The sequence below is a fragment of the Mangifera indica genome, chromosome 19 (assembly GCF_011075055.1).
Source record: "Mangifera indica cultivar Alphonso chromosome 19, CATAS_Mindica_2.1, whole genome shotgun sequence".
NCBI lineage: Eukaryota > Viridiplantae > Streptophyta > Magnoliopsida > Sapindales > Anacardiaceae > Mangifera > Mangifera indica.
This window is the reverse complement of record NC_058155.1, coordinates 9,256,080-9,269,490: the sequence shown is the minus strand read 5'-3', so window position 1 is coordinate 9,269,490 and position 13,411 is coordinate 9,256,080. Positions and strand designations below refer to the sequence as shown.

The 13,411-nt window shown below is 31.3% G+C and overlaps 2 protein-coding genes and 1 long non-coding RNA gene across 3 annotated transcripts; 2 read left to right on the top strand and 1 right to left on the bottom strand.

Annotated features, from left to right (window-relative positions):
• The first annotated feature begins 1,134 nt into the window (after window positions 1-1,134).
• Window positions 1,135-2,967, top strand: LOC123203637 (7-deoxyloganetin glucosyltransferase-like). Its single transcript, XM_044620077.1, has 2 exons — window positions 1,135-1,747; window positions 1,841-2,967. Exons 1-2 carry the CDS (start codon window positions 1,234-1,236, stop codon window positions 2,776-2,778), a joined length of 1,452 nt encoding a protein of 483 aa, XP_044476012.1. The 5' UTR covers window positions 1,135-1,233; the 3' UTR covers window positions 2,779-2,967.
• Window positions 2,968-8,123: 5,156 nt separating this feature from the next.
• LOC123202971 (7-deoxyloganetin glucosyltransferase-like) lies at window positions 8,124-10,558 on the top strand. Its single transcript, XM_044619121.1, has 2 exons — window positions 8,124-8,673; window positions 9,562-10,558. The coding sequence occupies exons 1-2, from the start codon at window positions 8,160-8,162 to the stop codon at window positions 10,494-10,496; spliced, it is 1,449 nt and encodes a 482-aa protein (XP_044475056.1). The 5' UTR covers window positions 8,124-8,159; the 3' UTR covers window positions 10,497-10,558.
• On the bottom strand, window positions 9,914-11,014 carry LOC123202972. Its single transcript, XR_006499103.1, has 2 exons — window positions 10,729-11,014; window positions 9,914-10,085 (listed from the first exon to the last, which is right to left on the bottom strand). It is a non-coding gene; the product is annotated as an uncharacterized LOC123202972 (long non-coding RNA).
• Window positions 11,015-13,411: the final 2,397 nt, after the last annotated feature.

The window sequence follows — 13,411 nt, the reverse complement described above, 5'->3', positions numbered from 1 at the left end:
CTTCGGCCTTGATATTTCTCTAAAAGACAGTTGTAGAGCCCAATAATTCTCATATGTCGTAACACATCGTCATCTCGTATGTGAATCGTGTAATTCAATAACTTTTGAGTGGCGGTTTGCCCTTCTGCTGGCTTTTTGCTACAAACAATACCGACATCACTTCGTCAATTCTCGTGCTATTTATTATTATTTTTTTAGTAATTTAATTCCTTAAATTTATCACAAAATGTTTTACCACAACTTAACAGTAGAAATTTAAAAACTTTCGATAGTAACCATGGAGCCACTTTCGAAATAGTTACCTTCAATGAGATTTTTTTTTCTTCTCTGTTTAATAAAAAAAACTCATTTAAGTTAAATAATTTTTATAAATTGAATCAAACACTTTAAATAAAGAAAATTTTAGATCTAATCTACATAGAATAAATTAAAATTTTAATATTAAAATGTAATTAAAAAGCTTTCAATGAAATATTTGAATAACTTGTGAAATATGTGGGGATTCCATAATAAATACAAAATGCCCATCCACAAGTGAAAACACAAAATTCATATATCAAATAAAACCATATATAAACGGTGAAAACGTTTTTTGGGTAATAAAAAATTTTATTTGAGTTGAATAATTTTTTAAAAAAATTGAATTAATCACATTGAATAAATAAAACTCTAAATCTAATTTATATCAAATAAATCACAAAATTAATCTTAAAATATAATTAAAAAATTTAAACTCATATATATATATATATATATATATTTTTATAGGTGAAATCTCTTCCTTACCGTTTAAACTATGATGAAGATTTTCTATGAGATATTTGCACAATTTGTGAAATATCAGCGGTGGGTGGAGATTAAATAACAAGTGCAAAATGCCCATCAAAATGCCCATCAAAATCCATATATATGAAAGTGGTGCATAGAGAAACCATACTCAAGTCAAATGTTGATGGTTGACATATTATTGCCAAGTAAGGACGACACTGTTACTGACATAATTTAATTTTTTCAGAAGAAAAGTCCATTTTTATTTATTTTACTGTGGTATTTTTTTGACTTTTCTTTCTCCTGGGGAGTCGGCTAGATTTAGGCACCGTTTCACCTTGCCTCTCACTTGGCTATAAAACTGGCCGTTTGCAAAGTGTCTCTCACAACATAACTGATAAACCTGTTCCCATTTATCTGTGTGTAATTTGCCAGAGCTTGCGCAAAATCCGTAATCGAGAGCAAATGGGTTCGTTGGCCGCAGTTAAGAAGCCTCATGCAGTTTGCATACCTTATCCGGCTCAAGGCCACATAAATCCCATGCTAAAACTAGCCAAAATTCTTCACCACAAAGGCTTTCATATCACCTTTGTTAACACTGAGTTCAACCATCAACGCCTTCTTAAATCTAGAGGCGCCGACTCTCTCGCTGGCCTCCCAGCTTTTCGATTCGAAACCATTCCCGATGGCCTCCCTCCCACAGATGTCGACGCCACTCAAGACATACCAACTCTATGTGACTCCACCAGCAAAACCTGTTTACCTCATTTTAAGAACCTTCTTGATAGGCTAAACAATCGCTCCTCCGATGTTCCACCGGTGAGTTGCATAGTTTCTGATGGAGTTATGAGCTTCACTCTTGATGCAGCCGAAGAGTTGGGCATCCCTGAAGTCCTTTTCTGGACTACCAGTGCTTGTGGCTTCATGGCCTACGTTCACTATCGCCAACTCATTGAAAAGGGCTACACACCCCTCAAAGGTATGTTACCTGTAGTACAATTATGTTTAACAATACTACAGTATTCTTTAAAATATCACATACATATAATGATTTTGCTTCTTTTATTTGCAGATGAGAGTTGCTTGACAAATGGGTACTTGGACACGGTTATAGATTGGATACCAGGCATAAAAGATATCCGGTTGAGAGACATCCCTACCTTTATAAGAACTACTGATGTTAATACTATTATTATGAATTTTGTTCTATCGGAGACTGAAAGAGCCAAAAAGGCTTCTGCCATTATTTTGAACACGTTTCACGACTTGGAGCAGGATGTTTTAGGTGCGTTTGCTTCAATATTGCCACCTGTATACTCAGTCGGTCCCCTGCATCTTCAGATCAACCAGATACCAGATAACGACACCAAGCAGATTGGATCAAATTTATGGAAAGAAGAAACTGAATGTCTCGAATGGCTAGACTCAAAAGAACCAAATTCAGTTGTTTACGTGAATTTTGGCAGTATTACAGTCATGACGGCGGATCAACTGATTGAGTTTGCTTGGGGACTTGCGAATAGCAAGCAGACCTTTTTGTGGGTAATTCGGCCTGACCTTGTTGCTGGTGATACAGCAATTCTCCCACCAGAGTTCTTGACAGAGACCAAAGAAAGGAGTATATTAGCAAATTGGTGTCCTCAGGAACAAGTTTTAAGCCACCCATCAATTGGTGGATTCTTAACCCATAGCGGGTGGAATTCTACACTTGAAAGTATCAGCAGTGGAGTTCCCATGGTTTGCTGGCCATTTTTTGCTGAACAACAGACAAATTGCCGATACAGTTGCAAAGAGTGGGGCATAGGGATGGAGATAGATAACGATGTTAAAAGAGATGAAGTTGAAGCCCTTGTTCGAGAGTTAATGGAGGGAGAGAAAGGGAAAGAGATGAGAAAGAAAGCTATTGAATGGAGGGAGATGGCGAAACATGCCACTACTGGTACTACGGGATCGTCTTACAAGAATCTGGAGGAGGTTGTCAACGAAGTGCTTCTGACTAAAACATGTTGAATCAATAAATGCGTCTTGCCGACTTTACATTTCTTCCTTGTTGTGACACCATGTAATTGGACCTAGTCTTTGATTTATGAATTATTTATTGTCTTTCTTGTAACCCATGCTTTTCTGAAATGTTTGCCCATGGCTCCATGCCAACCATTCTGGTCATTCATAAATAGAATTACATTATTGAAATCTGAAGATGGATTGCAAAATATGAGACAATTTTAATTAGTTAAAGGGAAACCAAGACATTCGAAACTCTAATTTTGAGGCGTCTTCGGTTCAGTTCCTGAAGGTAGAAATTAAATGAATTAATCAATTTAATTGGCAATGAGGGCTAACCTCCTCGCCTGGGTATTCCTATGAATATGAATATGGTAATTGAATTATATATTATATTATATATTAAAATTTTAATTTTTTATATTATATATTGAGTATTATATGATATATTTTTGAATAATAAAATATTAATAAAATAATAAAATAATCTAATTGATATATTATCATTTTTTAAAATATCTCAAATATTTTTAAAATTTTAAAAGTTTTTATATATACTTCTATTATATCATCATTTTTTTTTTAAAATGTATTGATAATATATATTATATTATATGTTACATTATTATATTATATTAGTTTGATATATCTTATAATACATATAATTTTTTATTTATATCCTATTTTATTATATCATAAGGTATTTATGCACGTAAAAATGTTAAAATGACAATTTTTACAAGGTGAGAAGACTTTTTTGCAAGGCTGATCTACTGACAAGGTTTCATGTGTTAAATTTTGAAAATCTGCTAGCCTAATTTATGGTAGAGCTGGACAAGCTAGGTCGGGTCTATTCCTTAAGGTCGGGTAGGCCAGCTAGTCTTTTTCTCCTTGATAGGATAGGTACCCAAGTTGACATCTTTAGTGTCTTTGATTATGGGTTTTGATCTTTCTTCAACCTCTCGAAGATATGTCCAAATTAGATATAATAATTTTGATTTGAATTTAAAGAACTATGACCTTCTTTAATTTTAACTGAGAAATTTTTTTTTGATAAAAATAGTAACAAAGATATATGTGACTCTTCCTCGATTTGTTCCTATTCTTATCTTTTTATATTAATATATTTATTTAAAATATTAACATATTTTTATAATTTTAAATTATTTATATTTTTTAAATTTATTTAAATTTTATTATGCATATTAAAGTATTTAATATATAATATTTGTGATATTTAAAATAATAAATTGATTTTAATTTTATTATTTAATATATTTATATTGTGTTTATAAAATATGGAGAGAAGATTTTTTCCTATAAGTATGAGGAAGAGATTTTTCTTTATAGGTACAGGAGGAGATTTTGACCTGTAGAGACAGAGAGAGGATAAAGAAAATATTTTTCTTCGTAGTGAAGGAACAAAGAATTTTTGTTATCTTTATAACGGTGATAAAGATTAATATTTTCTATAGTGATAAGAACAGGGATTGAGATCCCCCCTACTAGGATATTGACAATTATGCGCATGAGAATGTTAAAATGACGTTTTTACAAGGAGAAAAGACTTCTTTGTATTGACAAAGTTTCATAGGTTAAGTTTTGAAAACCTACTAACCTAATTTATGGTAGGGCTGGACATGTTAGACGGTTTATTCTTTCCACAAGGTAGGATGGGTCAACCAGTCTTTTTCTCCTTGGTGGGATGGGTACCAAAGTTGGCATCTTCAGTGTCTTCGATGATTTTGATTTTCCTTCAAACCGCCCTAATACAAATCTAAGTTAGAGATAATAATTTTGATTCAAATTTAAGAGTTTTGACCCTCTCAAACCCTAATGAGGAGGGAAAATTCTTTAATAGAAATGGACAAGGAGATGAGAATAAAAAAAATCTTCATAATCAGAGACAGAGATATATGTATTCTCTTCCCGTTTTAGCCCCATTCTCGTCCCTTTGTATTCTTATTTAAAATATTAATAAATTTTTATAATTTTAGATTTTTTATGTTTTTTAAATTTATTTAAGTTTTTATTGTACATAATAAAATTGTTAATATATATGATATTTGTGATATTTAAAATAGTTGATTGATTTTAATTTTATTTAATTTTATTATTTAATATATTTATGTTACGTTTAGAGAGTACGAGAAAAATATTTTTTTTTGTAGGTATAAAAATGAAATTTCTTTTCACAGAGACAAAAAAAGAATTTGTCTTTAGTAGCTGACAAGAAATCCTTATTACCTTTATAACGGGGACAAAAATTGAGATCTTTTGTCTGCATTTCCTCGTTGTCATCCCTTATCCAAATTATTCTGAACTAGAGGGGCTTAAAAGCGCCTTGGTCTCATGTATTCTGCTCCCCACTGCTTCTGAGTAGGGAGCTACCCTCTATGCCTTTTGGCGAAATATGAGAGGTGAGAGTCCGAAGGAGAGAAAAGCGCCAATTTATTAATGTCTCTTGTTAATTTAGAGTTTAAATGATGATTCATTTATTTTTGGGATAATAATTAAAATAGGTAAAATTTTTTCTGCTTATACCTTTTTAGGCAAACGCATAGTAGTTTTATTTTTATAAGCAAAACTTTTTATAACTCCAAAAATATCCTCCCAGCCCTGTATACGTAGGCGCTAGAAGGAAAACTTAAGTGCGTGAGTGCGTGCAGAGTGCGTGCGATGCGTGTGTGGTGCATGCGGTGAGCGCAGTGCGTGTGGTGCGTGAGCAGTGCGCGCACCCTGATTAATATATATAAACAAAGTGTGAGGGTGCGCGCGCAGTGCGCGCACCCTTTCTTTTAAATATATATATATATATATTAAATAATATAAAAAAATATATTAAATATTATAATATTTAATATAATATATATAAATAATAATAATAATTTTTAAATATATATATTATATTATTATATATTATATATAATATTATAATATAATAAATATATATAATAATATAATATTATATATATATATATAAAATATATGTACAGTGTGCACACTGCATAGGCACTGTACGCGCACTGCATATGCACTGTGCGCGCACTGCACACTCACTGTTTGCATACTGTGCACTCACTGTACACTATATACAGTGCGCACACTGCACGCACCACGCACTCACGCACTCTGCGCGCACTCCGTACACACCCACGCATTCCGCATGCACCCACACACTCTGCGCACACCCACGCACTCAAACCTTTCTTCCAGTGCTTACGTATACAGGGTTGAAAGGGTATTTTTGGAGATACAAAAAGTTTTGTTTATAAAAGTAAAACTACTGTGCATTTGCCTAAAAAGGTATAAGCGAAAATTTTTTTGCCTATTTTAATTAATATCCCTTTATTTTTCTAGTATAATAACTAAAATATCTTATTTATTGATTTACTTTATGAATGTAAATCGTTACTGGTGTTGATCCCATTTCAACATGTAGATTAATTAATCTACATGAAAACTGTAAATAAATGTTTGAGGCATGTAGATTAATTTATTTTAAATTTTAAATTTAGACCGTTTAATTTCAGCCTGAAATTTATGTACACCACACCATATAGATATCTAATGTGGCATGAGAAAACTACTAAATCGGGTCTTAAGTGTTGTTGACAATGTTGTTCTTCACTAACACACAATCGACAAAACATTCTAGACTAATTTTGTTTGTGTCTTTAAAATTGTTGTTGGTGTCTTTGCTGTTGTTGTGATTCCTTCGACGATTTTCACACAAACTGTAACCTTACAAGAACACTTGCTCGCTCTAAAGAATCGGAAAGGAAAAGGAAGAAATGACCTGACTCTTCCTTTTCCTTTTGTTTTTCCTTCGTTTAATTTTTAAACGACTGAGAATATTTTCAGACAAAAAAAGTGTTATTTTATTTGAAGATTTTTATTAATTCTGTGTGAAATGACAAAAACTCCCTTCAAGTGTTGCAATTCTATTGGCTGAAACTCCTTAAATTTATTCCTACCGTTGATTTCTATCCCAAAATCCCAACCGTTAAATGCACATACTCTTATCATGTAAAACAGATAATAATATAAATATAAAAGACAAGTGTTCCAAATTTATTGCTTTATATTAGTTTTTTTATTAGGTATAGTTATTATTATATTTAAATTATTAAGGGGGTATACTAAAATTACAAAATTTGAAAAACCCTAAAACTTTTTATGAATTTTCAAAAAATTTTTGAAAAAAAATTATTAATACCTTTAAATTTTTCAAAAAATTTAATTCATCCCAAAATATACAATTATACAAATTAACATCTCTATCTTTATTTGTATTTATAATTTTTTTTCAATTTTGTTTTGAAAATAATATAAACTAGGGATAGAAAAATTATTTAATAAAATTTTGTAGGCAAAATATTATTTAATTAAAGAGTTTTTTTGTTTTTATAATTATATTTGGGTTTTAAATATAACAATTAAAATTTTGTAGGCAAAATAAAATTTTGAGGCAAAAAAGAAATAACTTCTAATTTTTTTAAGTAAAAATTTTAAATGATGATTTTATTTATGATTATAATAATTAAAACTAAAAAATAAATAAATATTTAAACTTTTAAAAATTAATAGTAACTCCGGATTTTCACTTAACTTTGGGTGGGAATAAGTTATTTGGCGTAATGGAAAATCTGAAAAGTAGGGGTGCGTTGTCAATGCCATTGCCACCACTTTAACGCTAAATTATACCGCCTTGCCAATAACACGCGTAATTTTTACGTGCTACATTGAGCTGGAAATCCGGAATTCATAAAAAAGTGTTTTACTGCATAGAAAAGTAGAAATTTAAAAACTGTCTGTATCAACCATGAAGCAACTTTAGAAACAATCGTCTCCACCGACAATATATTTGCACATCCATAAAGATCAATATCTTATAATATATTATATTTATTTTAATATAAATTAATATATTTTAAAAAAAATTGATGATATCATAAAAGTTTATATAAAATTTTTTAAAAATATTTGAGATATTTTCTAAAATAATAATGTATTAATTATAATTTTTATTATTTTTTAATATTTTACTTTTTAATAATTGTATTATACGAAATGATGAATATAATATTTAATATACAATACAATAAATTAGGTGTTTGATATAAGATAGATTATGTATTTCACTACCATGTCCACAACTGGTGAAATAACAGCAATGGAGAATCCATCCATGGAAAATACGAAATGCCCATTAACAGCAGTGGAGATTCCATGCATGAAAGATAACGAAATACCCATCAACAAGTGAAAGATGTGAAAGCATAAATCCATATATATATATATATCACACACACGCACACACACACACTCTCATTTCTCTGTGTGTAATTTGGCGGAGCTTGCGGGAAATCAATAATCGAGAGCAAATGGGTTCGTTGGCCGCAGTTGAGAAGCCTCATGCGGTTTGCATACCTTATCCGGCTCAAGGCCACATAAATCCCATGCTAAAACTAGCCAAAATTCTTCACCACAAAGGCTTTCACATCACCTTTGTTAACACTGAGTTCAACCATCAACGCCTTCTTAAATCTAGAGGCGCCGACTCTCTCACTGGCCTCCCGTCTTTTCGATTCGAAACCATTCCCGATGGCCTCCCTGCCACAGATGTGGACGCCACGCAAGACATACCATCTCTATGTGACTCCACCAGCAAAACTTGTTTGCCTCATTTTAAGAACCTTCTTGATAGGCTAAACGATCCCTCCTCCGATGTTCCTCCGGTGAGTTGCATAGTTTCTGATGGAGTTATGAGCTTCACTCTTGATGCAGCCGAAGAGTTGGGCATCCCTGAAGTCCTTGTTTTGACTACAAGTGCTTGTGGTTTCATGGCGTACGTTCACTATGGCCAACTCATTGAAAAGGGCTACACACCCCTCAAAGGTATGATGATTAATAATTATAGAACATTTATTTTTCAACTTGGCATACGTAGTCAAGAATAATAAAAAAAGATGAACACATAAGAGGCTGTAATAATTATTCGAGTAATCAATTTTCCCACCCAAGGTTTGGTCTAAAAACTTTCCACCCCTAGTTTGCATAAAAAGATTTTTCCACCCAAACTCAAATTTGGTTTAAAAAAACTAACGACATATAGGTAAAATAGTAAATTTACTATCTATTAATTTTAAAAATAAAAAACAACAATTTTTCATCATACCTAAATGTTTTAAACACGATAATTTAACCCTTAAAAATACTGTTTCATTTAATTTAATTCTTTGATTATGTAACTATCACTTTTAAAACTATTAGGGGCAAACTAACATCTCAAAAATTTTAAAAGATCCCAAAAATTTTTTAAATTGAAAATAACCACTTGAAAGTTTTCATACTCTTGATATTTTAAAAAATTATCATTTATCTCTTAATATATAATTATACGATAAAGACACCTCTATCTATAAGTAGAGATAAAGAAGGGATAAAAGTGGAAGAAAAAAAAATTAAGTTGCTTCTTATATAATTTGGATATTTAAAATGTTATTGTTAATTTTTGTTAATTTAGAGTTATATAATAATTTTGAAAATTTAAAAAACAAGAATAAAATGGTAATTTCACTTTTTAATACTATTGTTTTATTAACAAAGTTTAATTTTGGGTCAGAAATTGTTATTGTTGTTTGATTTTTGGGGGGAAAATATTATTTATGACAAATAGGGGTGGAAAAGATTTTAAGGCTAAACCTTGGGTGGGAAAATGTAAATCACTCTAATACTATGGTGTTCTTTAAATTGTGAAATTTATTTTGTTTCTTTTATATGCAGATGAGAGTTTATTGACAAATGGGTACTTAGAAACGGTTATAGATTGGATACCAGGCATGAAAGATATCCGGTTGAGAGACATCCCCACCTTTATAAGAACTACTGATCTTAATTCTTTTATGATAAATTTTATTCCATCGGTGACTGAAAGAGCTAAAAGGGCTTCTGCCATTGTTTTGAACACGTTTCAAGACTTGGAGCAGGATGTTTTAAGTGCATTTGCTTCAATATTGCCGCCTGTTTACTCTATCGGCCCCCTGCATCTTCAGGTCAACCAGATCCCAGATAACGACACCAAGCAGATAGGATCAAATTTATGGAAAGAAGAAACTGAATGTCTCGAATGGCTAGATTTAAAAGAACCCAATTCAGTTGTTTATGTAAATTTTGGTAGTATTACAGTCATGACGGTGGATCAACTAATTGAGTTTTCTTGGGGACTTGCGAATAGCAAGCAAACCTTTTTGTGGGTAATTCGGCCTGACCTTGTAGCTGGTGACACAGCAATTCTCCCACCAGAGTTCCTGACAGAGACCAAAGAAAGGAGTATATTAGCAAATTGGTGTCCTCAGGAACAAGTTTTAAGCCACCCATCAATTGGTGGATTTTTAACCCATAGTGGGTGGAATTCTACCCTTGAAAGTATAAGCAGTGGAGTTCCCATGGTTTGCTGGCCATTTTTTGCTGAACAACAAACAAATTGCCGATACAGTTGCAAAGAGTGGGGCGTAGGGATGGAGATAGATAACGATGTTAAAAGAGATGAAGTTGAAGCCCTTGTTCGAGAGGTAATGGAGGGAGAGAAAGGGAAAGAGATGAGAAAGAAAGCTATTGAATGGGGGACGATGGCGAAAAATGCCACTACTCCTACAGGGTCATCTTACAAGAATCTGGACGAAGTTGTCAACAAAGTGCTTCTGACTAAAACAAGTTGAATCAATAGAATTATATGAAACAAAAAATTATTTGCAAAAGTGCTCCACCCCGACCATACGGGCCATTCATAAATAGAATTATATTATTGAAATCCTGAAGATCGATTGCATAATATGAAACAAAAAATTAATTAAAGGGAAACCAAGACATTCAGAAGTCTAATGTTGAGGCGTCTTGGGTTCAGTTTCTGAAAACAGAAATTAAATGTATTAATTGGCAATGAGGGCTAACCTCCCGCCTGGGCATTCCCACCAGTGCCTAACAACGGATAACAATGTCTTCATACACCACTAAAATTCTTTAAACTCGAGCTATTTTATCATAAGAGTGGAAACAAAATCATTTTCAAGCAGGACTAACAACTCCCTGTCAAGATCTAGGATCATAGAGAATACGATGTGCAAGATCCTTATGAAGAAGCAAACACAAAACATTTTTCTCGAAATATAGATGGTTGCTAATAAGTGTACATCTAGATAATTTTGCCAAAGGTTTCCTCGAAGGAAAGAGTTTAGAAATACATAGGATTCGAATAAAACATATAACAAAAGAAATGATTCTCATTCTATAGAAAAATAATTGAACGATCCAATAAACAATATCGTTATTTTACATGAGAATAATTCAAAAAGTAAAAAGAAGTTTATCTAAAAAGGACCACACACATGTTGCACATTTTTTATAATTTGAAGAGACCATTAACTACTACTGATGAAGGTGATTCTCATTTTATAGAAGAATAATTGAACAATCCAATAAATAACATCGTTATTTTATTTGATAATAATTCAAAAATAAAAAAAGTTTATCTAAAAAGGACCACACACATGTTGCACATTTTTTATAATTTGAAGATACCACTAACTACTACTGATGAAGGTGGGGTCAATGATGGTTACTTGACTTTCTTTGACATTTCAAAAAAATTAAAAAATTTAGAAAGATTTAGTTTTGCCCTCATATTAGTTTCAATTGTACAATAATACATGTCTCTCTTTTCATTTTGAAAAAAAAAAAAAGTTCTACTCCCACTCTTTACATTCAGAATGAAAATCATTGTTAACCACTCCCCTCCTCTCCATTTCTACAAGTGTTAACCGTTAAAAATTTCAACACACTTTTGTCGAAAATTCAAAAAGAACAACTCTTACAAAATACCCTAAAAATGAAGCCATGTTGAGATTGTTTTGGAAAAAGAAAGAAAATCACATTGATGAAATTACATCATAATATTCTAATAGAACATCAAAAAATGTATGAATATATTGTTTTGTAGTTTAATGAATTTATCAATGACTGAATAATAGAGTAGTTTATGGGGATAGATATGAACAAGAATATCAAAAAATGTATGAATATGTTGTTTTATAGTGTAATGAATTTATCAATGATTAAATGATAACTTAGTTGTTTATAAGGATGAATATGAACCAAACCGAGTTTGAATACTCTTTAGCTCGAGTCTCAGTAAAATAAAAAATAGTCCAGTTTGTGGGCTTGAGTTTATTTAGTATTGATAATCCTAGTTGTTTATTTAGTAAAAGAATGTATTTGATAGTATTGATAATCCAAACAACATATCTAAATTATGAATTCAAGTTGAGCTTGAGTTTGAGTCAATTTTAAAAACGAGTCAAATTTTCCTATTTGAATTTGGTTTAAATTTGAACTAAATAAATTTGAGTCTAGTCGACTCTTATAACTAAGTTAACTCAATTCAGATCTAACCCTAGTTGTTTATTTAGTAAAAAAATGTATTTAATAGTATTGATAATAAAATCATTTTACAACATTTTCAAAAAATGAAATTATGTCGAAGACAATTATAAATATATTAGTTAATGAATGTTTTGTTAAAACAAATATTTGTATTTATTTATGTTATTCTAACCTTAACCCCTTTTTTCATTTCTAGGTTCACCGGTGGAAACCACACTAATAAGTCAAAAATACCACACATATTTAATAATGCATTGGTAAATATCATGGAGTGCCCAACTTTGCTTCTAGAGTAAAATGTGATAAGTTCCATCATGTATTATAGTCAAATATCTCTTTTTCTTATAGAAATGGGAATCCATCATGTAAGAAACTATTACACTATAGTTCAATGTTTGTTTGAGAATTATTCAGATGCTTTTCTAAAAGCAAGGTATTCACATTATAAGGGTGCTAAGACTCTTGAAAATATTGGAATAATTCACTAGATGGTCTTATAGTTTGAATTTTATCATAAGCTAGCATTTGTGGTTGAGGCTAAAACTCTAATTTTAAGAGATAATACGATAAAGAGTCTAATTTGCAAGATCCTTGTGAAGAAGCAAACACAAAACATACTCCTCAAATTATAGATGGTTGCTCAAGAGTATACATCTAGATAATTTTATTAAAGGTTCCCTCGAGAAAAAGAGTCTAGAAAGACATGAGATATAAATAAAACATAATTTTAATTCTGATACCCAATGGATGATTTTAAACAAAAGAAATAATTGTCCTTATATAGAGAAAGAATTGAACTATCCAACAAACAACATCATTATTTTCCATGTGAATAATTCAAAAAGTCAAAAAAATTGTCCAAAAAAAAAGATCATATTCATGTTATACATTCTTATAACATGATTATTTGAAGGGAGCACACTAATATTTCGAGAGAGTACCACACATATTTAATAATGTAGAAGTGAATATCATGGAGTGCTCAAATTTGCTTCTAGAGGAGATAAGTCCCATCATGTATTATTTGAAGAACATTTCTTTTCCTTGTAAAAATGGGAATCCACCAGGTAAGAAACTATTGCACCATGGTTCCATGTTTGTCTGGGAATTATTTATATGCTTTTGTAAAAGCAAAGTATTCAAGATGCAAGGGTCCTAAGGATGACTCACCTAAGTTCAATGGCTATCTCACAAG

Excerpts from the sequence above, each read along its gene's own strand:
- LOC123202971 (XM_044619121.1), top strand. The coding sequence starts at position 8,160 with ATGGGTTCGTTGGCCGCAGTTGAGAAGCCTCATGCGGTTTGCATACCT. Across the intron at positions 8,674-9,561 it reads GGGCTACACACCCCTCAAAG|ATGAGAGTTTATTGACAAAT; the intron begins GTATGATGATTA and ends TTTTATATGCAG.
- LOC123203637 (XM_044620077.1), top strand. The coding sequence starts at position 1,234 with ATGGGTTCGTTGGCCGCAGTTAAGAAGCCTCATGCAGTTTGCATACCT. Across the intron at positions 1,748-1,840 it reads GGGCTACACACCCCTCAAAG|ATGAGAGTTGCTTGACAAAT; the intron begins GTATGTTACCTG and ends TTTTATTTGCAG.